At 39.8% G+C, this 27,452-nt stretch overlaps 1 protein-coding gene across 3 annotated transcripts in view; it reads right to left on the bottom strand.

The window, feature by feature from the left end:
* The window catches only part of MYO18B (myosin XVIIIB), an 861,659-nt gene that overhangs the window by 753,891 nt on the left and 80,316 nt on the right, over positions 1–27,452 (bottom strand). For 2 of the 3 annotated variants that reach the window (XM_077461361.1, XM_077461363.1), the window contains 4 exons: positions 25,796–26,473; positions 21,082–21,148; positions 19,653–19,765; positions 4,275–4,451 (listed from right to left, as the gene is read on the bottom strand). In XM_077461361.1, coding sequence (XP_077317487.1) covers positions 4,275–4,451; positions 19,653–19,765; positions 21,082–21,148; positions 25,796–26,473 — 1,035 coding nt within the window. The remainder of the gene's footprint in view (positions 1–4,274; positions 4,452–19,652; positions 19,766–21,081; positions 21,149–25,795; positions 26,474–27,452) is intronic. The other variant, XM_077461362.1, reaches the window with a different exon arrangement.

Here is a 27,452-nt window from a genome sequence, read left to right as displayed (position 1 = left end):
ACATATTGCAGAACTTTACAACCAGGTATAATCAGGCCCAGTAGGAGTGCTCCCTTATTGGGTTAGTTACAGCGGTAGTACACTTGAAGAGATCCCAACAGCTTCTGCCAGGAAGAGCGGGAATGCGGTCTGGCCGGTCCAGCCAAACTGGGAGCCTTTCATAATGGCGATAGCAGAGTCCCTGCACTTTCCGTACTCCTCTGAAACCTCTACCTATCGCTAAACACTGTCCCTGACAGATGGGGAACCTGTCCCCACACTAACCACTCACATAATGTGAGCCAAGACAAGGGGCTAGATGCTTAAATAGGCTCTGCCTTCACCCAAGATGGCCACAGAGGTCACAAGGAGCCCCAGCATCCAATCAGACAGCTTTTTCCCTGGTGACTGCAGGAAGTAATAGAGCAAATAAGTTCCTCACAACTTCCTTCCCCTTTTGTATTAACACTTTGGTTCAGCACCACCTACAGTGGGGAGCACAGAATGCGCCTGCCTATATACAGGCATGAATTCCAGCAGCTGCTGCACATCATTTCTGACACCAGGTTACATGATGGTACCAACAGGGGAAAATGCCTTTGCAACATCAGTGTGCATTGAAATGGATAAGTGTAATTTCCATTAGGAAAGCATGTGACATGGTGACAAAGCAGGAAAACAACTGGCAGGCAGTGAAAGAGCATTGTCACCTTATAACTTTTAAAAAGGAGATAAATGACAGTGCTACTGGAAAAAAGAGAGAAAGGAAGCTGCTAGCACAATAATTGACATAACTTGCATAATCTAGGAAACCATACAATGCAGCACTAAATAATACATAAAGTGATCATATACAGTGACTTAAAAAAGTATTCATACCCCTTGAAATTATCCACATTTTGTCATGTTACAACCAAAAACGTGAGTCTGTCTGTAATTGAAGCTCTGTATAAGGACAGCTGTTCTGTGAAGCTCTCAGAGGTTTGTTAGAGAACCTTAGTGAACAAACAGCATCATGAAGGCCAAGGAACACACCAGACAGGTCGATGATTAAATTGTGGAGAAGTTTAAATCAGGGTTAGGTTATAAAAAAAATATACCAAGCTTTGAACATCTCACGGAGCACTGTTCAATCCATCATCTGAAAATGGAAACAATTAAAAGGAAATTTTATTTAAAAGTACAGAATAATACAAAATCTGACAGAGCTTGGGCTATTTTGCAAAGCAGAATGGCCAAAAATGTCTCTCTCTAGATGTGCAAAGCTGGTAGAGACATAGCCAAAAAGACTTTCAGCTGTAATTGTAGAAAAAGGTGGTTCTACAAAGTATTTAATTAGGGGGGCTAAATACAAATGCACACCACACTTTTCACATATTTATTTGTAAAACAAATTGATAACCATTTATCATTTTCCTCTCACTTCACAGTTATGTGCCACTTTGTGTTGGTCTATCATATAAAATCCCAATAAAATACATTTACGTTTTTGGTTGTCACATGACAAAATGTGGAAAATTTCAAGGGGTACGAATACTTTTTCAAGGCACTGTACATGAACATATATCAGGGCCCTATGAGGATGTCATGTTTGCTGAAATGCGTCAGTTTCCAGCTTCGGCCAAGGTCATTCCATACTACAAGCGATGTTTACCGCACTCTTTTTGTAAGTGTTTTGTACTTTTAAATACTTAATGTGATTGTAGCCATATTAGTGCAATTGTGACAGAGAAGATTGAGTACTGTTCGTGACTTTTTTTATTTGCACTAACATATAATTTTTCAGGACAAGCTTTTGACATACCCCGAAAAATTTTTTGTTAGTGCAAAAAAAAAAAGTATCATGGACAGTACTCAATTTTCTCTGTACTTTTAAATAAAATTTACTTTTAATGGTTCTACGCTTGTTTCCACATATGTGTTTGAACCAGAGCCTAGGGGTTTTGTGTGATCCATCCATCCACACTATCCATACCGGAGACACCTGAGCCACTGGGCATCCAGATTCGAAGTGTAATCATCCCTGCTTGTTTGACTCATTGCCGTAAGGTACTTGGGTCCACATCTTCTGGTAAGCACAATATTACTATCCATGGTGGTGGGGTTGTCACGCTGGTGGCCATTGGCATTTGTGGCTTTTAATTTTCATTCCAAGCACCTTTGTGGATTCTGATTGCATATGGATACTTCCTTAAGCCTGGGCTCACACTGGAGAACACAGCGGCTCCCAGCATGAGTCTGGTGCGTCTCCATTCACTGTTTCAAGTCTGATTCCAGCCTGTATTTTTATCTGAATTCGGACCTGAAACAGACCAAAAGATGCACAGGGCTCCTGTGCAATTCACAGAGCGGCTGCAGAGATGTGTGAAATGGATCCATAGAGAGCCATTCACAATCTCCTGCTATGCTCCTTGTAGCAAGGAAACATCCAATTAAGTAAATAAATATAAAAATAACAGCGATAAATAATTGAGTGCAAGGAGACATTTCCTCAGAGGGGTCTCCAAAGCGGGAAAGGGGAACGAGGAGAAAAAAGGTACTATCTTGGTACCCTGAACAAATCAAACATCAGATAAAACATAAAAATGTTATTGGTACATAGTTAAAATATCAATAACATTAAGCATTAAGCCTTTTTCGATCCACATGGTCTCACGCTGTAGAATCACTGCATCCCAATTGCTACCCCTAGGGTCCTCAGAAATGGTCTCAACCATAAACTGGACCATTTCGGGGTTAAACCTGTGATAAAGACCAATGTGATGTCCAACAGTGGTAAGTTTACCATTAGTCGAGTAGTTCAGAACCACCTTGGAACTGGTTTTCCAGAGGGCTACTTCATTTAGGGACTGCCTCACAAGGAGCCATTACAGAACCGACGTAGGGACCCCCCCTGGTCCTTGAGACCGTTCCTGAGAACCCTAGGGGGGGCAATTGAGATGCAGTGGTTCTACAGCGTGAGACCATGTGAATCAAAAGGCTTAATGCCACTATTCCACCGTGCCGCAATGAAATATTATCCTGCAGCCCATTTTTGTAATTGTTGTGGGTGATATATGGAGTAACTTTAATACAGTGTTCCCTCTGTGACTCTTACATTTAGGCCAAACTCACTGATGCATGCATTGTCACAAGCCTATGTTAAAATCTCTGTATCCTTCTGGGCTGCCTAGTCTATTGTGGGATTGTTTTAGCAATGCACTGGGCTACTGAATTCTTCTGGATTCTTCTTATTTAATTCTATTTTTCCCTTTTACCTCCCATAATTTACATTTATTGGTGATTTTTTTTCTTCTTCTTTATTTGTTTTTATTTAGCTATGAATTGCTTTAAAGTGAGCCCTGCCAGAGGGATGGTAGACATCAGCTTTCCCCCACTGTTTTTCCTTGGTGGACATGTGATCTCCTGGGCAGTGGGCGACACTGGGGAGTTTCCTGGCTCCGTCTCCCTGCCTGCTGGATGATGCGGTAGATGGTCGCCCAGGGGGAATTTCTGTGGAGGCTGCAACTCAGGTAAGCAGGGGAGCTGCATGTACTAACGGACCTTTTTGGATGTTGAGGTTACTCCTCCATGCCTGACTTTTATAAATTTCTCGCTGGAGTGGTTTCAACAGTTACTGCTATCATTCATTACATTATTTAATGGGGGTTATAGTTTCCTCCTAGGTCATGATTGATCCTTCTACCTTTATAACAGTAATCTCCACATTAGAAATCACATTGGAACTTCTATAACTTCTCTAGCCTTTTTCTTTGCTGCCTACGCTCCCGAAGGGGTGTATGAGGGAACCCATACCCCACCGCAGCCTCCAAGAGGGTAATCCCTGCCTTTTCCTCCCCCCATGTTACACACATTAATCCCTGGCCGAACAGGTAAGCTACATGCATTATATGTAATTTTATTAATGATAGGCTCTACATGGACATGTGTACTAATACAAACCCTTGTACAACAAACCTTTCTCTTTTTGTAGTGGCTAATTAGCCCTAACATATCTACCGCCTATCCAGTCCCCCATGTCTGCCATAGGGAAAAAATTTGGTGACACTGCTGTTCACCTCTGATCTCCTATTGGCCTTCACTGGTAAGCGATTGTATGTATTGTGTGTTAGCAATTCATAATTACTTGTTCAAGTACACCTTGTTTTTAAAACAAAATTAACTTTTTACAACTAAATATGTGTAAGTATAGCCACTACCAACATAATCCCTTGTTATGTGCCCCATTAAAACTGTTCCTTAAAAAATATGCCACCATACAGTATCAACTACCAAAATATTAGGCATTTCCCTACCTTGGTAGAAAAGTTTGTGACAGGTCCACTTGGTTTCAGTACCACGAGGTTTGGTCCGGCATTGGTGTAAATAAGCTGAGACTGGTATCGTTGCCACAGAGTATTGATTATGCTGGATTCATTGAGACTGACAAATGTTGTTAGGTCTTCTGCATAGTCAAATTTGGAGGGATTGGTCTGATAAAAGAGTAAAACACAATTAATATTCCTGGACTTGCAATGCTACTTAATTTTTTCTCATTACTATAGTATTACCTATGTGTTCTTTTGATCTACTGAATACAGCTTAACCCTAAAAAGCAATTGTAGATACTCAACAAGAAGTCTGGTCACATCTAGATAAGGATTTGGGTTGGACGTGGGTTTAAGGTGAACCCAGGCCCTTCACAGTTCGGGGTCTCTGCAATCTTAATGGGACAATTTCCAACCCTCTCACTATCTCACTATAAAAGATGGAGCAAAGCAACCATAATGTAAGTGCACTGGAAACTGTGAAACTGCATGGGGACATATTAAGGATTTGTTAGGAAGACAATGAATGAGGCCTAATTCTAAATGTTATCTCTTTAGCCAATCGACCTATGTCTATATATATACTGTAATTGGTGACCCTGGCGGTCCCTGGTCACTTTTAGCATGCTGTCCTATAGATAGCAACTTTTTTTTCTGCAAGGCTTCGCTTTAAAAAAGGGATTTATGTTGTTGGTGTCCTTATTTTAGGTTAAACTGCTTTCCTTTAAAAAAAAAAAAAAAAAAAGCATGCTTTTTTCAGGGGGTGGAGAGGAGTAATCTGGCGCACTACAAGGAAGGGATAGTCCATTGTGTCAATGGGGCTAAAAACACATAGATTAAGTTTCTGTATCCAATGTGACAAAAGTGCTTGGCTCAGTGACTGCTGCTGATTAAGGAGCTAGAATAAACTTTATAGGGCAAATAAAGAGAAAGAGAGACGCACCTTCTAAGTGTAGCATTGAGGTAGTTTTATTCCAAAGCAAGCAAATTACAAAATCAATAGGTTTAAAAGGTTCATCATCAGAAAAAAGGCACCGCTGCAGTTGACTGCTTGTATGCATGTTAAGTCCTGCAGTTGTACGGAGCCTCCAGAGGTGCTGGTGGTTTTCAGCACTTCCTAGATGGTCCTGAAACCCCTGAGAGGCAGTGATGATGTTGGCACAGAACGCAGGGAGCGGTGGGCATGGCACGCATTCGAGCATGCATGCTCCTTCATCAGGCTGTGCTATATCTATTGATCTTGTTAATTGCCAACCTGTTTTCTTTGGAATAAAACAACCTCAATTCTGCACTTAGAAGGTGTTGCTCTCTCTCTTTTTGTTTTAAAACAAAAACATTTTTTGCCTGTATACATACTATTGTTTTCTGTTAGCCACCTACAAAGGTAAGTATTGTAAATATTGTAGAATTCTTCATTAGTATCCACTGATACTCTTAAGCCTCGTACACACGGTACGATTGTTGGCCAACCGAGTGTCTGGTTTTTGTCAAAAGGGCGTGTGTCAGGATCTTGTCTTGCATACTAACGGTACACAATTGTCGTGCCACAAACACAAATGTAGTGATGTACTATGAGAAATTTCAGCTCTTGAGCACCATCCTTTGGGCCCCTTCTGCTAATTTCATGTTTTGTGAGCATTGATCCTGAGCATTGATCCTGAGCATGCGTGTTTGTACTTTCGACTTTTGTGTGACAGACTTGTGTACTGACCATACGAAAATCAAGCCGTTGTCCACCGAAAATTTACTAGCCTGTCATCCAACATTTGTTGGCTGAAAATTGGACAACAATTGTCAAAATACTAGCGGTAAGATTTTAGGACAACAGACTGTCAACAGACAATCTCCTGCCAACAATCGTACCGTGTGTACGAGTCTTTAGAAGCACTTTGTCTTTTTGTTTTGTTTTTTTTCATTTTTGGTGTATAATTATTTAAATTTTGGGGATTTCTGGATTTCAATTTTATGCTGATAGGGTCATTTTTTTAAAAGCCCTGATGATCTGTTTTTGGAGCAGCCTTTTGTTTGCAGTATGACACTTTATCATTTAGAAAAAAAAAGGCACCCGGCCGTAACGCGTAGGGATTGGCTGAGACAGACGTTCGTCACAGGACAAGTGATGATCAAACACTTTATGATTATTAACCCCTTATGAACTGCACCTATGAACTTTAAATCTATGATGGACTTTATTATTGATTGATTTAAATAGATATACACTATTTATTTTATTTATATCATTTAATCTTACACTCTTTATCACGATTTACAAATTTCTTTTGGCATTTCATCTATTAACTCATTGAACATTTTTTGTATGTACACATGAATTTTAGGTGATTCTATTTATTTGTTTATTTAATATTCACATATTCCTTTTTTCACTCCACTCTTTTACCCGAGTAATTCTTTACACTTACTGACTTATTTTTTGATTTATTTTTGCTTCATTTTTTCATTCCTACTTGCTTTTTTCTTTTTTTTTCCCTGAGTAATTGATCTCATCCTCAACTTTATTATTGATTGATAGCTCTCACTTCCCTAGGCATTTTATTATTTAAAAAAGAGGAAAAAGCCACGCTTATCAGATAGAAAAAACTAAGAAAAAGCAGCAACCCAAATGTTATACTACATTTGGCATAGAAAGAAAAGGGAGTGGGTTGCGCTAAAAAATAATAAATTTAACTAAATAACACAAAAAATAATACAGAAAATACACCTATGTGAAAAAAACTCCAGTAGCTTTAACTTAATAGTTTGTCAATCCTATGCGGAGAAATTTTCAGTGCAAGGAAATTTCAAATATATATCAATGTTGTCAATCAAGATACCAAAAAAATATATGTAATAAATTATCCTACTATAATATGATCATTCAAAAGAACAGCAAAATATGACAACCAATAACGAATTGCCTTAAAACATAAATATAACCTCAATATATGTGAAAAAAATTATAACATTGAATATTAAAGTGTTCGTAAAGTCCATGAAAAATATTAATTTCCAAAGTATTCCACAGTGATATGGTGACAGCACAAATATCCAAAACGAACGTGAAGCGTGCACAACCTCAACCACAGATATTACTGCCGCTTACCGAAGATGTATGGTTCCTTATTACAGAGAACCATGCAGAGCGGATGACTGATTCCCCCAGTCCAGGGTTTTCACAAATGGATGCAAAGGAACTCTGGAACCCGTTCGCCTCCAATTACACTCCCTCTCACCGATTTACATAGAAGGTAATAAGACTCACAATAGTGTAAAACCCAAGTAAAATTTTAATCGAACGTAAGAGACAAATGCGCACTTACAGAAATAATGTTTAAAACGATCGTTATGCAAATCCGAGCCGGCCGGTCTCGATTCGCACCCAATAAATCCGCAAACAAACAACGCGAGCTGGTGGCGTCAGGACGTCGCTCCTCCTCCCTACGCGTTTCGTCACTATGGGACGTGGTCACGGGGTATGGGCGGTGTCCTGACGCACCGCTTAAATAATATAGACAATAAACCAAGCCTCGGTTTGACCCCGGAACTAAGACAGAAAACGCCATCTTGGTTTTGGGAAAATAGCATTAACTAGTACTGCCAAAAACGGCCATCATATTGAATAGATAGATATAACAAAAATAGATTAAAAAGACTATGCAACCTGACGGGAAGCATATATATGATGAAAAAAGAAGAAAAATTATAAAAAATCTAAAAAACTATGTAATCTAATTATCTATACGGTCACATTGAAGAACTCATATAATACATTTAAGGAGCCTTGTGAGGGCTCCATATGTAATTAGTTAGATCTGATAAACTATCTTAATGGATTACCTACATGCATGATCCACTCGGTTCCGAAGGTCAAACCATAGATGTACAACTCATAAAAACGAACTATTGCATCTAATAATATATAACAATAGTAACATTGGGAACACAAATGTATTACATCTATTATAAAGTCCCGATAGCAGTATCTCACTACAACGATAAACCAAATAGATGCAGACCTTAGAGCAGTGCATGGCCCTCAAAATACCCAAAAAATTATTTTGGGTAAACCCATTAAATGAATGTGTAATCACGTTCCAAAGGTCAGAACGCAAAGTGACTATTATATTTAGTGTATAGCCAAAGTGGAATTAGAGTAGAGCTGTACTGCTTCCGTTGTTACATCACAATGATCAGCCGGAAACAGTACCACACTATACTATTGGGCTTAAATATATGTGAACCATAGGGTCATGCATAACCCCTGAACATGGTACATACGGGTCCAAATGGAATAGGCAAGAGTATAGAAAATGAATCCATGTACACAAGATATTTTTAGTAAGCATAAACAATCAAAAAAATATACAGTGTTAGGAGTTGTCAATGAAACAATTAACATCAACATCAATGTTTAACCCAAAGGGGGTGTAGCTCTTTAATTTGTGTACCCAGGCCATCTCCAATCTGGAGATACTACGGACCAAGCAACTCCCCCTCCAATTCGGCCTATATTTATCTATGCCAAGGAACAGCGTATTTGAAGGATCCCTGTTATGAACCGTTAAATAATGCTTGGAAACAGAGTGTTTAGTAAACCCTTTCCTGATGTTGGCTATGTGCTCATTAATCCGGACCTGAAGAGGTCTTTTAGTCCGGCCCACATATTGCAGGCCGCACGGACATTGGAGCAAATAGACAACACCAGTAGTAGAACAGGTGATGAAAGAATCTATGGGGAAGGTTTTAGAGGTACAGGTAGAAGAAAAACTGGTGGTCCTTCTTGTAGTGCATTGGTTAAGTTGGCACACCTGGCATCTTTTACATTGATAATACCCTTTTAGCTCGGAGAACAAATTTATTCTCTCTCTAGGGGGGTTTACAACATTAGGGGCCAGTTTGTCTCTGAGGTTAGGCACACCTCTAAAGACAACCTTGGGTTTATCTGGTAGAATGGCATCTAAAACCCTGTCACCCTTCAAGATATGCCAGTATTTGTTCAAAATATTTTTCACGCTAAAGTGTTGGCGCGAAAAAGTAGTAATAAAAGGGGATCTTAAGAACCAACACCGCCCTCATTTCTCTCCTTCGCCTCCAAAAGAACACTTCTATTGGTACCGATAACCTGATCTAGAGCGTCTTTAAGAAATTCAGAGCTGTACCCCTTATCCAAAAACCTCTTAGTGAGGACCTCCGCCTGTGTCAAAAAGGTACTGTCCTCTGAACAGTTGCGTTTGATTCTAAGGTATTGACTCTTTGGGACTGAGTTGAGCCATGATTTGTGATGGCAGCTGTCTCGGGGGAAAATATACGCGCTCCTGTCTGTAGGTTTAAAATAAGTGGAGGTAATGAACCTGTCTCCCTTGACAGAGATGGTAAGATCTAAAAAGTGAATTTGTTCTAAACTTGCTTCGTAGCTAAAATGTATCCCTCTGTTGTTGGTATTTAGGAAATCCATATATTTAGAAAGAGCAGGAAGATCACCATCCCAGAGGAGGAGGACGTCATCTATATATCTATATTTTCCTTAGATGCCATTCTACCAGATAAACCCAAGGTTGTCTTTAGAGGTGTGCCTAACCTCAGAGACAAACTGGCCCCTAATGTTGTAAACCCCCCTAGAGAGAGAATAAATTTGTTTCCAAGCATTATTTAACGGTTCATAACAGGGATCCTTCAAATACGCTGTTCCTTGGCATAGATAAATATAGGCCGAATTGGAGGGGGAGTTGCTTGGTCCGTAGTATCTCCAGGTTGGAGATGGCCTGGGTACACAAATTAAAGAGCTACACCCCCTTTGGGTTAAACATTGATGTTGATGTTAATTGTTTCATTGACAACTCCTAATACTGTATATTTTTTTGATTGTTTATGTTTACTAAAAATATCTTGTGTACATGGATTCATTTTCTATACTCTTGCCTATTCCATTTGAACCCGTATGTACCATGTTCAGGGGTTATGCATGGCCCTATGGTTCACATATATTTAAGCCCAATAGTATAGTGTAGCACTGTTTCCGGCTGATCATTGTGATGTAACAACGGAAGCAGTACAGCTCTACTCTAATTCCACTTTGGCTATACACTAAATATAATAGTCACTTTGCGTTCTGACCTTTGGAATGTGATTACACATTCATTTAGTGGGTTTACCCAAAATAATTTTTTGGGTATTTTGAGGGCCATGCACTGCTCTAAGGTCTGCATCTATTTGGTTTATCGTTGTAGTGAGATACTGCTATCGGGACTTTATAATAGATGTAATACATTTGTGTTCCCAATGTTACTATTGTTATATATTATTGGATGCAATAGTTCGTTTTTATGAGTTGTACATCTATGGTTTGACATTCGGAACCGAGTGGATCATGCATGTAGGTAATCCATTAAGATAGTTTATCAGATCTAACTAATTACATATGGAGCCCTCACAAGGCTCCTTAAATGTATTATATGAGTTCTTCAATGTGACCGTATAGATAATTCGATTACATAATTTTTTATATTTTTTACAATTTTTCTTCTTTTTTCATCATATATATGCTTCCCGTCAGGTTGCATAGTCTTTTTAATCTATTTTTGTTATATCTATCTATTCAATATGATGGCCGTTTTTGGCAGTACTAGTTAATGCTATTTTCCCAAAACCAAGATGGCGTTTTCTGTCTTAGTTCCGGGGTCAAACCGAGGCTTGGTTTATTGTCTATATTATTTAAGCGGTGCGTCAGGATGCCGCCCTTACCCCGTGACCACGTCCCATAGTGACGAAACGCGTAGGGAGGAGGAGCGACGTCCTGACGCCACCAGCTCGCGTTTGTTTGCGGATGTATTGGGCGCGAATCGAGACCGGCCGGCTCGGATTTGCATAACGATTGTTTTAAACATTATTTCTGTAAGTGCGCATTTGTCTCTTACGTTCGATTAAAATTTTACTTGGGTTTTACACTATTGTGAGTCTTATTACCTTCTATGTAAATCGGTGAGAGGGAGTGTAATTGGAGGCGAACGGGTTCCAGAGTTCCTTTGCATCCATTTGTGAAAACCCTGGACTGGGGGAATCAGTCATCCGATCTGCATGGTTCTCTGTAATAAGGAACCATACATCTTCGGTAAGCGGCAGTAATATCTGTGGTGGAGGTTGTGCACGCTTCACGTTCGTTTTGGATATTTGTGCTGTCACCATATCACTGTGGAATACTTTGGAAATTAATATTTTTCGTAAAGAACACTTTAATATTCAATGTTATAATTTTTTTCACATATATTGAGGTTATATTTATGTTTTAAGGCAGTTCGTTATTGGTTGTCATATTTTGCTGTTCTTTTGAATGATCATATTATAGTAGGATAATTTATTACATATATTTTTTTGGTATCTTGATTGACAACATTGATATATATTTGAAATTTCCTTGCACTGAAAATTTCTCCGCATAGGATTGACAAACTATTAAGTTAAAGCTACTGGAGTTTTTTTCACATAGGTGTATTTTCTGTATTATTTTTTGTGTTATTTAGTTAAATTTATTATTTTTTAGCGCAACCCACTCCCTTTTCATTTTATTATTTAAACCATTTCCCTTTTGCGCAAAATTTTATACATATTATTATTTTTATTTTGGTGTTATGTGAACACTTTCATTTTGCAGCACTCGTGAACACATTCACATTAAAATACACGTATTTAGTCACTTTTTATTTACTCTTAGTAGAGCGAAGGCCTTTCACATAGTTACTAATGTTAGAAAATGTTTATAAATTAAAGAGACAATATCTATTTGTTTAAAAAAAATCTTTTTATTATTATTATTCACTATTCAGGATATTTTCATGCGGTTTAAAAGATAACATTGAAAATATACAAATAATTTCAATAACATGCTTAGGGGATGCCTTAAAACTGTACATAATGTTATGGAACACTAATACTAAAATAACGTTATAAAAACGCCAGTAGCTTTGCAGTGAGTCTTTCAAAGTTTTTTTACTTTTTTTGCAATAGCGTTTATTCGCATGTTTTAGCATTTTTCCGCATTAGCATTTTTTTTTTTTTCTACTTTTTTTTTTCAGTGGATCAAAAACATTAAAAAACGCTGGTGGGAAATGTTTTTGAGTGTTTATCTGCATTCATCAGTGTTTATCAGTGTTTGGCGTTTTTTGTGGTCAGAAAAACAACTCCTGAGCGCGATTATATGGCGTTCAGAAAAACAGCCCATAAACTCCACTGCTGATAAACATCCAAAAAGTCCATGTGTGCTTATGAACACATAGGATAACATAGAGAGGAGTTCATGGGCTGTTAAAAAAACCTCCCAAGCTCCCAAAAACGGCCGTTTATGAGCTTCAGTGTGCATGGAGCCTAAAAATAAAAACAAAAATTGGGGAAAAGTTGACTTGGGGTTACAACTAATATTTTAAGGTATATATTAATTCCCCAATAGAATGAGCACACCGGTATACTAGTACCCCTCAAAACCCGACAGAAAGTTTTCAAATACAAAAAAAAGATTAAAAACTACAGAAAATAAACATAAAAATATCAGTAATGTCTCCTGGTGTAAATCCATAGTAAATCACATCCAGCATTGTAAATCCGCTGTCAATCACAGGGCCCTACAACGTAAATCCCCATCAATCACAGCAACCAAGTGCTTGACAATGTTATCTACTGTCATGATCAAATACATCAACCAGAATCCCTGGTCCTGTTTACAAGACTGTAACACTGGAGATCTGTCATTTAGCAGTGGGAATGGAGTGGGTTAACACTGTTGAGTAGTGGATAGTTGTGGTTGCAGGGAAACATTGTTGGGTCACCAAGGCTGGCCACCAAGGTTGCGTTCCTGGATAAAGTTGTGACTGAAATATTAACCACTTCAGTCCCAAAAGGATTTACCTCCTTCCTGACCAGAGCACTTTTTGTGATTCGGCACTGCGTCAGTTTAACTGACAATTGCGCGGTCATGCGACGTGGCTCCCAAACAAAATTGGCATCCTTTTTCTTCCCACAAATAGTTCTTTTGGTGGTATTTGATCTCCCCTGCGGTTTTTATTTTTTGCGATATAAACAAAAAAATTGCGACAATTTTGAAAAAAGGGCATTATTTTTAACTTTTTGCTATAATAAATATCCCCCAAAAATATATAAAAAATTTGTTTTTCCTCAGTTTAGGCCGATATGTATTTTTTTACATATTTTTGGTAAAAAAAAAAAACACAATATGCATTTATTGATTGGTTTGCGCAAGTTATAGCGTCTACAAAATAGGAGATCATTTTATGGCATTTTTATTCATAATTAGTTTTTTTTACTAGTAATGGCGGTGATAAGCGATTTTTATCATAACTGCGACATTATGGCAGACAAATTGGACAATTTTGACACATTTTTGGGACCATTGGCATTAATACAGCGAGCAATGCTTTAAAATTGCATTGATTACTGTAAAAATTTCACTGATAGTGAAAGGGTTACATAGTTACATAGTAGGTGAGGTTGAAAAAAGACACAATTCCATCAAGTCCAACCTATGTGTGTGATTATATGTCAATATTACATTTTATATCACTGTATGTGGTTATCTAATAGTTTCTTGAAACTATCAATGCCCCCCGCTGAGACCACCGCCTGTGGAAGGGAATTCCACATCCTTGCCGCTCTTACAGTAAAGAACCCTCTATGTCGTTTAAGGTTAAACCTCTTTTCTTCTAATTTTAATGAGTGGCCCCAAGTCTTGTTAAAATCCCTTTTGCAAAAAAGTTTAATCCCTATTGTGGGGTCACCAGTATGCTATTTGTATAGTGAAATCATATCCCCTCTCAAGCGTCTCTTCTCCAGAGAGAATAAGTTCAGTGCTCGCAACCTTTCCTCATAACTAATATCCTCCAGACCCTTTATTAGCTTTGTTGCCCTTCTTTGTACTCGTTCCATTTCCAGTACATCCTTCCTGAGGACTCGTGCCCAGAACTGGACAGCATACTCCAGGTGCGGCCGGACCAGAGTCTTGTAGAGCGGGATAATTATCGCTAACCACTAGGGGGCGGGGATGGGTTAAGTGTGTCCTAGGGGAATGATTCTAACTAACTGGGGGGTGGGCTTGTGTGACGTGGACACTGATCGCTGCTCCCGATGACAGGGTGCAGACGATCAGTGTCCTGTCATTAGGCAGAATGGAGAGTTGTTGTTTACATTGGCATCTCCCTGTTCTTGAGCTCCGTAACACAATCGCGGGTATCCCCGCGGTGATCGAGACCGCGAGTCCCACGGGCACAGTCACGGAGCTTGTGGTGGGTGCACGCACTGCAGGAATTTCAAAGTAATATACAGGTACGTTATTTTGCCCAGCCGTGCCATTCTGCCGACAGCAGTCGGCAATTGGTTAAGGGGAAGCATGCACTAATTGCTCCTTTCCCTCATTTGTTTTTGTAACTCTCGGGACTTTGACTGCTCTGTAACACGACATACATCCCACAAGCATATTATTTGTGTATTGTAAATTTTGCCCTTTAGAACTTGCCGAATTGTCATTTTTAAAAACATTATTTTGCATTAGTACATGTTGTAAGGCATTGTCCAGCTTCCCTATTCTGTTGATGTGACATGGGAGGAAGTGCTCAACGTGCATGGACAATCGTGAAACAAAGGAAGAGAACACTCATTCCTTAGATACTGAGGATGCCCCTTAAATGCTAGGGACTGTGCAGAATGCAGTGGATATCAATGAATGGAAGTTTTTTGGCCAGTATTCAGGGAAGCCACCCTTGGCCTACAAGATTATTATTTAAAAGGATAAGTTCACCTCAGCAGATCACTGGTGTAATGCAGGATTCCAACAGTCTGTCTGTTACACACTGTATTAACAGGAAGCATCAATGAACTACCTAGAGTGCTCAACAGCGCCATAGTAGTTCACTGAGAACTACAAGACGACAGCCGCAAAGAATGTTGGTACTTGTAGTCCTCACACTTACAGAACAGAACGTGCGGGAAGAAGATCCCCCTCTCACTGTTACAACGGAGGATGGGGGGGGGGTGTTGGGGCTGGTGCAACAGTAACATGTTACAAATTATACCATAAATGTGGGTGTAACATGTTACTGTTTGGTTGCTGCGTGTTATTTTTTGGGGGGTTTTTGTACCATGCCTGCCCCCTTTTTTTTTAATTGTGAGCCGCAGTTTTTCTGACTGCAGAGCTGATGTTTTTTTTGGTTTTTTTTATAGTTTTGACATTTCTGTCAGCGGCAGCCCTCAAGGTAAAGTGCACCAAACACCACTTTCCATTGATTGATCCAATTACACATTTCCCCGTCTCTATTACATTTTGGTAATAAGCTGCCCCATCATGTCTGCGAGGTCAACAAGGGGAGGTAGACATTCCATTGCCACTGTGAGGGGGCTAGCAGGATATGTGTCCATGGTCAAAGGGGGACATGGCCCGTCCTCAGGCAGGGCAACATTTTCTCTGTTTATTGATGTTGCCCATGCTATCCAGCCACAGCATGCAGAGGAGACGGCGAACTGGCTTACTAAACCATCCTCATCTCCTACCATCCAAGCAGAGACTAGTGTGCAGTCCACAGCAGCTGCCAGAGTGGCTTATTCTGCCTCCTTGTCCACAGCTACCATAGCCTCAGCATCATGCATGGAGGAGTCAGCTGAGTTATTTAAACACAGCATCAGCCACTTGCACCTTGACGATGCACAGGCATTAATTGATTTTGATGTTGGTTCTGAGGTTGAGGAAGGTAGGAAAATGAGCCTACAGAGAGGGGAGAACACATATAAACAACTAATTAACAGTCATGTTCCCCCAGCCACAGAGTATTGTCAAGTTAGCTCCAGTGATTACGTGACTTAGGTAACAAATAGAGCAGAGGAAAGAGAGGCTGAAGCACAACCTCAATGAGGCAGGATTTCCTCCAAAGGCAGCCATCATGGAAGAGTAGAGAGCAGCCGCCCTATTCCATCAGATTGTGTAGCTGCTATCTCCTGGCCTACTTCCCACAGCTCAGCTGTCTGGGCCTCTCTTAGCACATGTGCCGCCAATCGCATTGTTGCAATTTGAAAACTTTGCCTCAAGCAGATCAAACATGGCAAAAACACCAGCCATTTGGGTACCACATGCTTGACAAGGCATTTAACCTCCCACCACTCAGTCCATTGGCAAGAGCACCTGAAAACCACACAAAATGGGTGCAAGTCTTCTCCTCCTCACTTCTCACCTTTCAGGTTTATCCTCGCTATGTCTCATGACCTCTCATCAGTCTCCACTGACTGGTATGATGGTATAGCGCAGGGTATCACAGGTCTTTGCAGCATGCTTACCAGCAGCACACCAACAGCTGTAGAGTAAAGCATGCAAATGTCTCTGTCCCAGCTGCTGCAGAGAAAAAAAATATACAGTCCCTGACACCTACATGCTACATGCCCAGCATCTAAATTCCAGCCTTACAACTCCTGTCTTTCCATCGGGTGGATTATGCCCCCTTTCGTGAATATGCAGAATGTGCTGTACCACAATAGCAGCTTCCCAGTTGCTATTTATTTGCACCTAAGACCATTCCAGCTCTGTACCATCACGTGGAAGGCAATGTTGTAGCATCATTGGGCAAGGCAGTCAGCAGTAAGGTCCAAGTTACTGCTGACACGTAGTCCAGAAGCATGGTTAGGGACACTATATTTAGTTCACAACACACTGGGTAACTCTGCTGGCAACCAGGAAGGATGCAGAACAGGGCCCAGCTTGTTTTGCCACTACGCCTCCATACAGCTGGGGGTGATGATGTGAGATTTGTCAGCTCCACCCCTCTTCCTCCTCCATGCCCTCCTCTGCTGAATTTTACTATGAACCACCAGTACCTCCTAAGTGTTCAATGGGCTATTCAACGAGTCAGGCTAAAAGATGTCATGCAGTGCTTCAGCTAGTCTGTCTTGGGTACAGGAGCCACACTGGAGCAGAGATTCTTTAAGCTCTGCAGGGGCAGGCCCAGAGGTGGTCCATGCCATACCAGCTTGAGCCAGGATTAGTGGTGTGCGATAATGGCACTAACCTCCTGTCCACCCTGTCACATGTCCTCAATGTGGTGGCACAGAGGTTCTTAAACAGGTACTCAGACAGTTGCAAGATCTTCTAAAGCCGGCCAAAAGAGTCTGTAGCCATTTTGAGTGGTCTTACACAGACAGTGTTAGGTTGGCTGAAATTCAGTGGGAACTCAACTTTGGCAATGCTGCAGCAGCTGCAAATGAAGCAGAGGGCCATCAAAGAGTACCTGTGTGAGTATGGCACAATGGCAGGCTCAGGGCGGCTCAGCTTTTTTCCCCACACCAATGACTGCTCATAAAGAATAGAATAGAAAAGCTAATAAAATACGTATCCTGTTTTATTATAATAAATTCCTTCAAATGGATTTACACCATGTGGAGGCTTTTTTTTTCTCTCATATGCCTTGAATATAACACTCCCTATCTGGAGGAGAGGGTTCCGGGGAGCTGCCATTGTTTTCCATTTGGAGAGTTCCATTCACCTCCATAAAGATTGACGTTTTTGGATTTTCTTGGACCTGTGGGAGAGGTTACCGTGTGGCTCATCCTGAAAGCCTGCCTTCACGTCTCTGGTTTCTATGCCTGCTAGACACACCACTGTACGGTGATTTGGGCCCATTATTTCTGGTTAGAGTACCTTTTTCTCTCCCCCTTCTTGGGAGGTGAAGGCACTCCTGGGTGTATAAATCCACCATTGAGCACATCTACTCCAGAGACTGTTTGCAGCAACTCCATAATTTCTTCATCACTGTGTACTTTTTGTAGTTTTGAGGCTTCTGTTGGCCAAAGTAGGAGCGGTGAAATAGGGGGCCGCCTCAGTGACCCATTTCAAAATTGTTTTAGGCCTCAGCGCACAGGACTGTCAGCATCCACATCCCATCGGTAGCATCTGCATCATATGGTGGAAGATTATTTAGGGGTGAAAACAGACATGGAAAGCTTACCAGTCAACGATCCACTGGATTACTGGGTCATGAGAATAGACCACTGGCCAGGACTTGCCTAGAATGCAATTGAGCTGCAGGGCTGCACTGCATCCAATGTGCTTTCTGAATGGGCATTCCGTGCTGCCGGAGGTTTTGTGATAGATAAAATAGATAGATAGATAATAGATAGATAAAATTTCTGTCCACAGATTCCATTGACGAGCTGACATTTATCAAAATAAATAATTCCTAGATTAGCAGCAGCTATCAAGCCCCTGATGCTGATGTCCTTGATCTGAACTTTTGCAATGTTCAAAAGCTATGGTGCAAACCAAACCGGGGGGGGGGGGGGGGGGGAGGTCCATAAACTATAACAAAAAGCTTATCAGACCACACCAGCAGAGATAACTGCACATACTTTTTAACTGTATTTTAACACTCACTCTGCTGCTTCCTTTGTCATAGTTGGGATCACTTACATACACAGCCATACAAGACTGCATAATATTGGAATCAGTTTTAAAATACCATACTTCAAAGCTCTTGAAAGAAAGTGGAGCATTACAGAAAACAAAGAGGCATAATAATCGGGTGCACGGGAGATTTGCACAGAGACTTCTTAACATGCAAGAAAGTGCTACAACAAGCATTAACTGAATTAAGAGACTAATCTAACCTTTGCCTGAGCCAGTAAAATTGCAGGCATAAACAGCTGCAATATGCCTATGACAAATTAAGAAAATTTTCAAAAAAGCTCTTAGGAAAACAGATTTTTCTCCTTCACTCCTTTCAAAGTTTTGCAAGGCCCTGGAGAAGAAAAGCAGTAAGATCCTCATGCATAATGCATTTTCTATCCAGCAAGAGTGTTAATCAGAAACACCCACGGAGCTCATTTTAATTTTTAAAAATTTAAAAGCAGAAACGTGTACCTAGTTTGTGGCAGTCTCAAATAAGTGTTGCTGCCTGCTTCTTAGTTGAAGTCCCAGTTATCCCTTAATGATTTGAGCATCAGCTGCTGCATAGCCTAAAAGAGAATCTTAATAATACATAACCACATGCATATTCTGTTATCAAATCTTTAAATGTATCTTAAAGCTAAACCAACGTTTAGATAAAAAGAGGGAAAAAGGTAATCTGGTTAAAAGTTACCTTTCTTGTGTGAAAAAGTGAATACTTTCCTTTGAAAGGATAAGTAAGGTCTGAGAGTGCCTGCCCAGCCAAAAAACAATACTTTTTTGCTCTGTAAAGTTTATTTGGCAAAATAACATACTAACGCAGGTCCTGCCTTGAAAACTCATTGACTCCAGTAATTTTATAAGGCAGTTCTGCATTGGGTTTCTGCTCAGCTCCCGCAAAACTGCAAAAGTCATATTAACGATTACGCACATTTTCATATACTCACTCTATGGATATGTTCTTCATCCACTTCTAGTATCCTATTTTCAGCATCAATGCGAATCTTGACTCTCCCATCTGCTAACTCTGGAGTTCCCTCATCTGGTTTTAGTTCTGTGGCTATAAGCACAAGGAGTTAAAAGATTTAAAACGTATTATGCTCCTCTCAATCTTCTTCTATATTAAAGCTTTGCTACCGTTTCTTTAGAATTCCTGTATATAAAATATTTAGAGAGATTTTCCACTCAGGAAGAAATTATAATAGTCATTGCCATCTAGCTGATGAGATCTTCTAATGCTCCATTACTGCCTGAAATGTATTCTCTAGTTAGTACTAGTAGTTTACTATCGAAGTGGATAACAATAAGAGTCAAGCTGTTTTTTTGGGGGTTTTTTTACAGCCAAAGAGATTCTCAGAACACATCAAAATACCTAGAATAGTGGGGCACAATAGTGGCAGATAGTCTACTGGTGGCAGTACTTAGGAGTATAAATGACAACATGGAAAGCAGATATGAGTGCTTTTGCTTTATGTCTCAAATGTGTTTCTGCTAACTGAAAAAAGGGTGAATTTATGATTGATAAGACCAAATCAGACACTTTTTGATTAGCTAGGTATGACACATAAAGCATGGTTTAGAGATACAGGAGCTGTGTAAGAACCTTAACTATTCATGTTTGATGGGTTTTATATGTAAAAGTAGAAATCAAGTGTATTGTAAGGCTCAGCTGATTTATGGGTAAATTTTAGACAAGTTGGTTTTACAATTTAAGATTAAATGGCATTGACAAAACATTGAATAACGTGGCACAACAGTCAGTGAGAAATACATTTTAGCCTTAGCTTCTATAACATGTAAATGACTAGACCTCTCAAAAGTAGAAGGAACTCTTATGGCTTCAGAGGAATCTTCCATTGTGCTCACATTGTATGTAGCTTTGAGGTGAGTATAATGTGTTCTGTGTCTCTTTCCTTTTTATTAGTGTATTTTAATTATTTTTGCATTAGTGTAAAGAGAATATGTCCTTATTGTGCTTTGTATTTGGCTTAGCATGTTTGCTAGCAATCTGCATTTTATCAGTGGGTAACCTTTCTGTGACATATTATGGCTTAGTTGTTCCGTGTTAATTTATATGTGTGATCTATTTCTATCCATGCTTCTAAATAGCTCCCAAATGAATACGTTTAAATCCATGCCATGTGCCATTTTTTCACTTAGTTTCCAACTGAGCATGATTTGCTCTGTGTCCCTTATAAGAGGTACTGTAGATAGCATTGTGCTACTTTCTACAGTTATACCATGGGCATACCTGTAACACTTCTCTAAACATTCTAAAAATAATATACATAGATATCAGCACACTGCTGAAAATAATAAGTATTGGCTTCATTCTTGAAACATACCATGGAACCTCAACCCATGTATTACACATACCCAGTGTGAATCCATCTTTGTGTACGAACCAGACTTGCTCTGTTTCATACCACACATCTTCCGGGACCTAAGGGAAAAGAAGGTTTAAACTAACAGATATTCAGGCAAGACTTGAAACAACTGTGAAGCAAATTATTCTGCTACAGTCATGCATTATTAAGAGGCTTGAATGATATGTTTTAATCCTACATTGCTTGGCTGGAAACTCTTTATTAGTTTATTTTTTTCTAGAATAATTCAAGAGGACAAAGAAAGTATTAAGAACATTCTCGAAGTAGTAAGAAAATTGCTATAATTTTACTAGGAAGTAGACACCTTTCTCTCTACCTCTTTAGTTAATTATAACTTATGCATTGGTACAAGAAGTAGGAATTATTTGTCCTTTATTTTAAATGTGCTGGTTTTCAGAGAAGCACAGTGTTCTTAATGCATTTCCTTAATAAAAAAACACTTAGTGGCCACTGCTAAAAGGATACATTTGTTTGCTACTTTCAAAAATACCTAGCCATTATAAAAGTACCATATTTTGGGAGGATAGACAGCATACAGTTGTAGATGTAGAAGTACAACTGTTCCCAGATAGCCTTTGGATAAAATAAAATATAAATAAACAGAAAATACAGTGCTCTGTGTTATTATCTACAAAAATATGAATAACTCAATTAACTCATCAATTCATTAAGTGTAACAAATAAATAAAGTGCAAAAATATATATAAAGTGCATTAGCGATTTTCAGTGTCAAGTCCATCCACAACTCATGTGCAAAACAAATAGTCCTCCATAAAGTGCAATCTTGCCAACATAGGTTCTGATACTTTTAAATTAAATCGTTTTACAGATTAAGGCTATAATACCTTCACCCAAAGAGTAAACACACTCCAGTCCCTCTTGGGGACGACTCACCAACTATGAATGACCATTTAATTTAATAAGTTGGTCGGACCAAGCTTTATGAAAAACTTCTAAATACAGAAGGGCCAGTATCAACTCCAGTGATGTAGGCACATAAGTATGGCATAACAAAAAATGGAGATACTCATAGCGCTAAACTGCATTTACTAAAAAAATTTTTTAAAACATGTTATAAAAATTCACATTGTTGAGTGCTTGCCCAGCACTAAATAATAAATTTTTCAAAAATGTATGAAGTCTCTGCACAGTGCACACCACACTGTAACTTTGTATGCGCACGCACCCCTGTGTACAATGAAGTTCCTGTACCATAACCCTGCCCAGCATTATGCCATACCTATATGTTACACCACTGGTTCTGACACTGATGGAAGGACAATCAAGAGTGTAGAGGATTGTGATTATTGCTTATTAATTAATTTATTATTATTATTATTATTATTATTATTATTATTATTATTATTATTATAAGCATCGCAATAATCTCAATCCTCTACACTCTTGATTTTTGTTAAGCGGGATGAGGTGCATGATATTCTAGAGCCAATTAGATCACTTCCTATTGTCTACTGGTGGAGTTTTTATAGTTGATAATAACAAAAAGTGATGTATTTTACAGTTATATACAGTGTTTTATATATATATATATATATATATATATATATATATATATATATATATATATATACAGTGGTGTGAAAAAGTGTTTGCCCCCTTCCTCATTTCCTGTTCCTTTGCATGTTTGTCACACTTAAGTGTTTCGGAACATCAAACCAATTTAAACAATAGTCAAGGACAACACAAGTAAACACAAAATGCAATTTGTAAATGAAGGTGTTTATTATTAAAGGTGAAAAAAAATCCAAACCATCATGGCCCTGTGTGAAAAAGTGATTGCCCCCTAAACCTAATAACTGGTTGGGCCACCCTTAGCAGCAACAACTGCAACCAAGCGTTTGCGATAACGTGCAATGAGGCTTTTACAGCGTCCTGGAGGAATTTTGGCCCACTCATCTTTGCAGAATTGTCCTAATTCAGTTACATTAGAGGGTTTTCGAGCATGAACGGCCTTTTTAAGGTCATACCACAACATCTCAATAGGATTCAGGTCAGGACTTTGGCTAGGCCACTCCAAAGTCTTCATTTTGTTTTTCTTCAGCCATTCGGTGGTGGACTTGCTGGTGTGTTTAGGATCATTGTCCTGCTGCAGAACCCAAGTTGGTTTCAGCTTGAGTACACGAACAGATGGTCGGACATTCTCCTTCAGGATCTCTTGGTAGACAGCAGAATTCATAGTTCCTTTTATCACGGCAAGTCTTCCAGGTCCTGAAGCAGCAAAACAGCCCCAGACCATCACACTACCACCACCATATTTTACTGTTGGTATAATGTTCTTTTTATGAAATGCAGTGTTCCTTCTACGCCAGATATACTTGGACACACACCTTCCAAAGAGTTCCACTTTTGTCTCATCGGTCCACAGAATGTTGTCCCAAAAGTCTTGGGGATCATCAAGATGTGTTGTGGAGAAATTGAGACGAGCTTTGATGTTCTTTTTGCTCAGCAGTGGTTTTCTCCTTGGAACTCTGCCATGCAGGCCATTTTTGCCCAGTCTTTTCCTGATGGTGGAGGCATGAACGCTGACCTTAACTGAGGCAAGTGAGGCCTGCAGTTCCTTGGACGTTGTTGTGGGGTCTTTTGTGACCTCTTGGATGAGTCGTCGCTGCGCTCTTGGGGTAATTTTGGGCGGCCGGCCACTCCTGGGAAGGTTCACCACTGTTCCATGTCTTCGCCATTTGTGGATAATGGCTCTCACTGTGGTTCGCTGGATTCCCAAAGCTTTGGAAATGGCTTTATAACCCTTTCCAGACTGATAGATCTCAATTACTTTCTTTCTCAATTGTTCCTGAATTTCTTTGGGTCTCGGCATGATGTGTAGCTTTTAAGGATCTTCTGGTGGACCTTACTGTGTCAAGCAGCTCCTATTTAAGTGATGCCTTGATTGTGAACAGGTGTGGCAATAATCAGGCCTGGGTGTGGCTAGAGAAATTGAACTCAGGTGTGGACAACCACAGTTATAGTATGTTTTAACAAAGGGGGCAATCACTTTTTCACACAGGGCCATGATGGTTTGGATTTTTTTTCACCTTTAATAATAAACACCTTCATTTACAAATTGCATTTTGTGTTTACTTGTGTTGTCCTTGAATATTGTTTAAATTGGTTTGATGTTCCGAAACACTTAAGTGTGACAAACATACAAAGGAACAGGAAATGAGGAAGGGGGCAAACACTTTTTCACACCACTGTATATATGTGTGTGTGTGTGTGTGTGTGTGTGTGTGTGTGTGTGTGTGTGTGTGTGTGTATATATATATATATATATATATATATATATATATATTACAACTATTACATTTGGTAAAACATAACTCCGAACATTTTTATTAGATTATTTTTTGTAGAAAAATGTGGGGAACAGTTAAAAATGATGTCCTTTTTTTTGGAGGTTTTCATAAATGACCCTATGACAACGTAGTGTGTGTTCCTGCCGAAGACCTGCCTACAAGCCCTGACAGGAAGTGTATTCTGCAGTGACAAAAAGTAAAGGGCACATACCCCAACAGTTGTACACCAGGCTATCACCACCACATAATATTTTGATAAACAAACAGAAAACTTTAATGTCACCAACAGAAAAAAGCAATATTTTGAAGCTCCTAGAAGCTTTGAAACGACACTATCTTCTGTTGGTGACATTAAAGTGTCCTGTTTGTATATCTGAAAATGGTGTGCTGGTGATATCCTGGTTTGCACCTATGCTGTGGTAGGACCATCTGCCATTTCACCACAGCACCCTATGAGTCTTGTTGCTGGGGCTTGCCCCCTCCACACTAACTGCAGTACTCGCTCTGCACTGTCGCCATTAACAGAATGACTTGTATATTTTTTGATGAATGTGAGGCATTCTATGTTTGGACGAGGTGAAAAGGACTTTCTACATTAAAAAAAAAAACTATTTGAGTGAACCCATGGCCTCGAGACAGAAAAAAAATGTTCTTCTTGAGAAAACAAGGAAACAAAATAAAACAGCACTAATTTCTTATTTTACTTATTTCTTGCCCAGTGCAGTATTGCAGTACAGAATTGTTCACTCTGTTGCATAGATATTAAATGTTTGTCAACTGTCTGTAGTCAGGATTATCTTACACTATAATACTGTAATCCCAGAACTTTATCTCTTCTCTGGTTTTGTAACTCTGTGGCAGGCACAGTAATAAGAGTTTGTCCTTAAAGCGGTTCTGAAGGCTGAAGGTTTTTTACCTTCATGCATTATGCAACCTTCCCTCCCCCTCCCCAATACTTACCTGAATCCCATGGTGATCCAGAGTGCACAAGAGCCTCCACTTTCCGGGCACTCTCCCTCCTTATTGGTTGATACGGCAGAAGGAGCCATTGGCTCCTGATGCTGTCAATAACAGCCAGTGAGCCAATGAGGGAGAGAGGGGGCAGGGCAGAGCTGTGGCTCTGTGTGTGAATGGACATGCAGAGCAGCGGCTTGGGAGCGAGCCTGCTTTGGTGCCCCCATTGCAAGTGGCTTGCTGTCGGGGCACCTGGCAGGAGGGAGGGGCCAGGAATGCGGGCGGGGGGACCTGAGAAGAGAAGGATCGGGGCTGTTCTGTGCAAAACCACTGCACAGAGCAAGTAAGTATAACAAGTTTTTTTTAAATGCCTTTAATATCAATTTAAAGATTCCTCTTTCTTTCATCCAGTTTAATGGCATCTACATAACAGCTTACCTTTGTTGGAATCTTTATCTGTTTTTCTGTTTGTCCTTCAATTTCATTTTCCTGATTGCTGTCCACTTGCTTGTTTCCTTTAAGAACATAAGTACTTTCTTGGTAGGCTTGTCCTAATCCACTCTCTAAATTGGAAGACTGTGCACTTTCTACAGGAACTGTTGGTAAATGGCTGTCTTCAGGCTCTTGCGATTTGCCTTCTGTAGTCTTGCTGGGCTGACAGACTGTACCTTTAGAGTCTTTAATGGTCTTGGATTCTTGTTCCTGTGATATCTGGCATTCTTTGGCACTCTGGTCTGATGATGGCTTTCCACTTGCTTTCTTACTAGTCTTTTGTTCTTCTGGTGTTTTATCACTTGGATTTTCATTTTTGTGCTCTGCAGTTGGTTTCTTTATCTCTTTACTAGTCTTTTGTTCGTTTAGTGGATTGTCATTTTCTTTAATATTCATTGGTTCTGCTGGTGTGTTTTGCCTCTTTGGAGGGCTCTTAAGAGTCTTGAAACTGAGGCTACGTCTGCCTGCTTTTTCTGATACTGGTTCTGGTGCTGCATGGTTGTCTCCATTAAGTCCATTCATAAAGATGTTATTTTTGTCTGCCATTTCTTCCCCTACAGAGAGAATGTTTTCATCCTTAAATGCAAACTGTTGAACAAGATTATTGTTCAGTTTTCCTGGAGACTGAAATACAATGACAACATGTGAAAATTAAGTTATTTTTTTTTTCTCTTGCTAACTTTGTTCTAAGCATCTCAAAACTGAAAGCTGTAATACAGGCATACCCCACTTTTAACCACTTGCTTACCACTTACCCCCTGCTTGTCCAGACCAATTTTCAGCTTTCAGAGCTGTCGCACTTTGAATGACAATTTGCGCAGTCATACAACACTGTATCCAAATTAATTTTTATAATTTTTTTCCCACAAATAGAGCTTTCTTTTGGTGGTATTTGATCACCTCTGCAGTTTTTATTTTTTGTTTAAAAAAATTAAAAAGACCGAATTAAAAAAAAAATTATATTTTTTTATATTTTGTTATAAAATTTTGCAAATAGGTCATTTTTCTCCTTCATTGATGTACGCTGATGAGGCTGCACTGATGGGCACCGATGGGCTGCACTGATGGGCACCAATAGGGCGGGACTGGTGAGCACGATAGGGCGGCACTGGTGGGCACTGATAGGCGGCACTGGTGGGCACTGATAGGCAGCACTGAGAGGTGGCACTGAGAGGTGGCACTGATGGTTGGCACTGAAGGCATTGATAGGTGGTATTGGTGGGCACTAATAGTTGGCACTGATAGGTGGCATTGATAGATGGCAGTGATGGGCACTGATGGGTGGTAGTGACTGGCACTGATGGGTTAAACTGAAAGGCAGCACTGCTAGGTGGCACTGATGAGGGATTGATTGGCAGCACTGGTGGGTATTGATAGATGGCACTTGTGGGCATTGAAAGGTGGTGGGCACTGTGGGCAATGGCAGGTGGCACTTGGATGCACAGAGGAGGAGGCAGATGTGCCTCTTCGGGACCAATGTCCCTTGAGCATAAGCTGGTGATCGGCTTTTTTTTCTCCTCACGCTATCAGCGTGAGGAGAAAGAAAAGCTGATTACCAAGCTTTTGTTGATACATGTGATCATCTGTCATTGGCTGACAGCTG

The sequence above is a fragment of the Lithobates pipiens genome, unplaced genomic scaffold (assembly GCF_037356315.1).
Source record: "Lithobates pipiens isolate NorthernLeopardFrog02 unplaced genomic scaffold, aLitPip1_a1.2 Scaffold_3, whole genome shotgun sequence".
Taxonomy (NCBI): Eukaryota; Metazoa; Chordata; class Amphibia; order Anura; family Ranidae; genus Lithobates; species Lithobates pipiens.
Note: the sequence above shows the minus strand (reverse complement) of the source record. Positions and strands in the feature narration are given on the sequence as shown.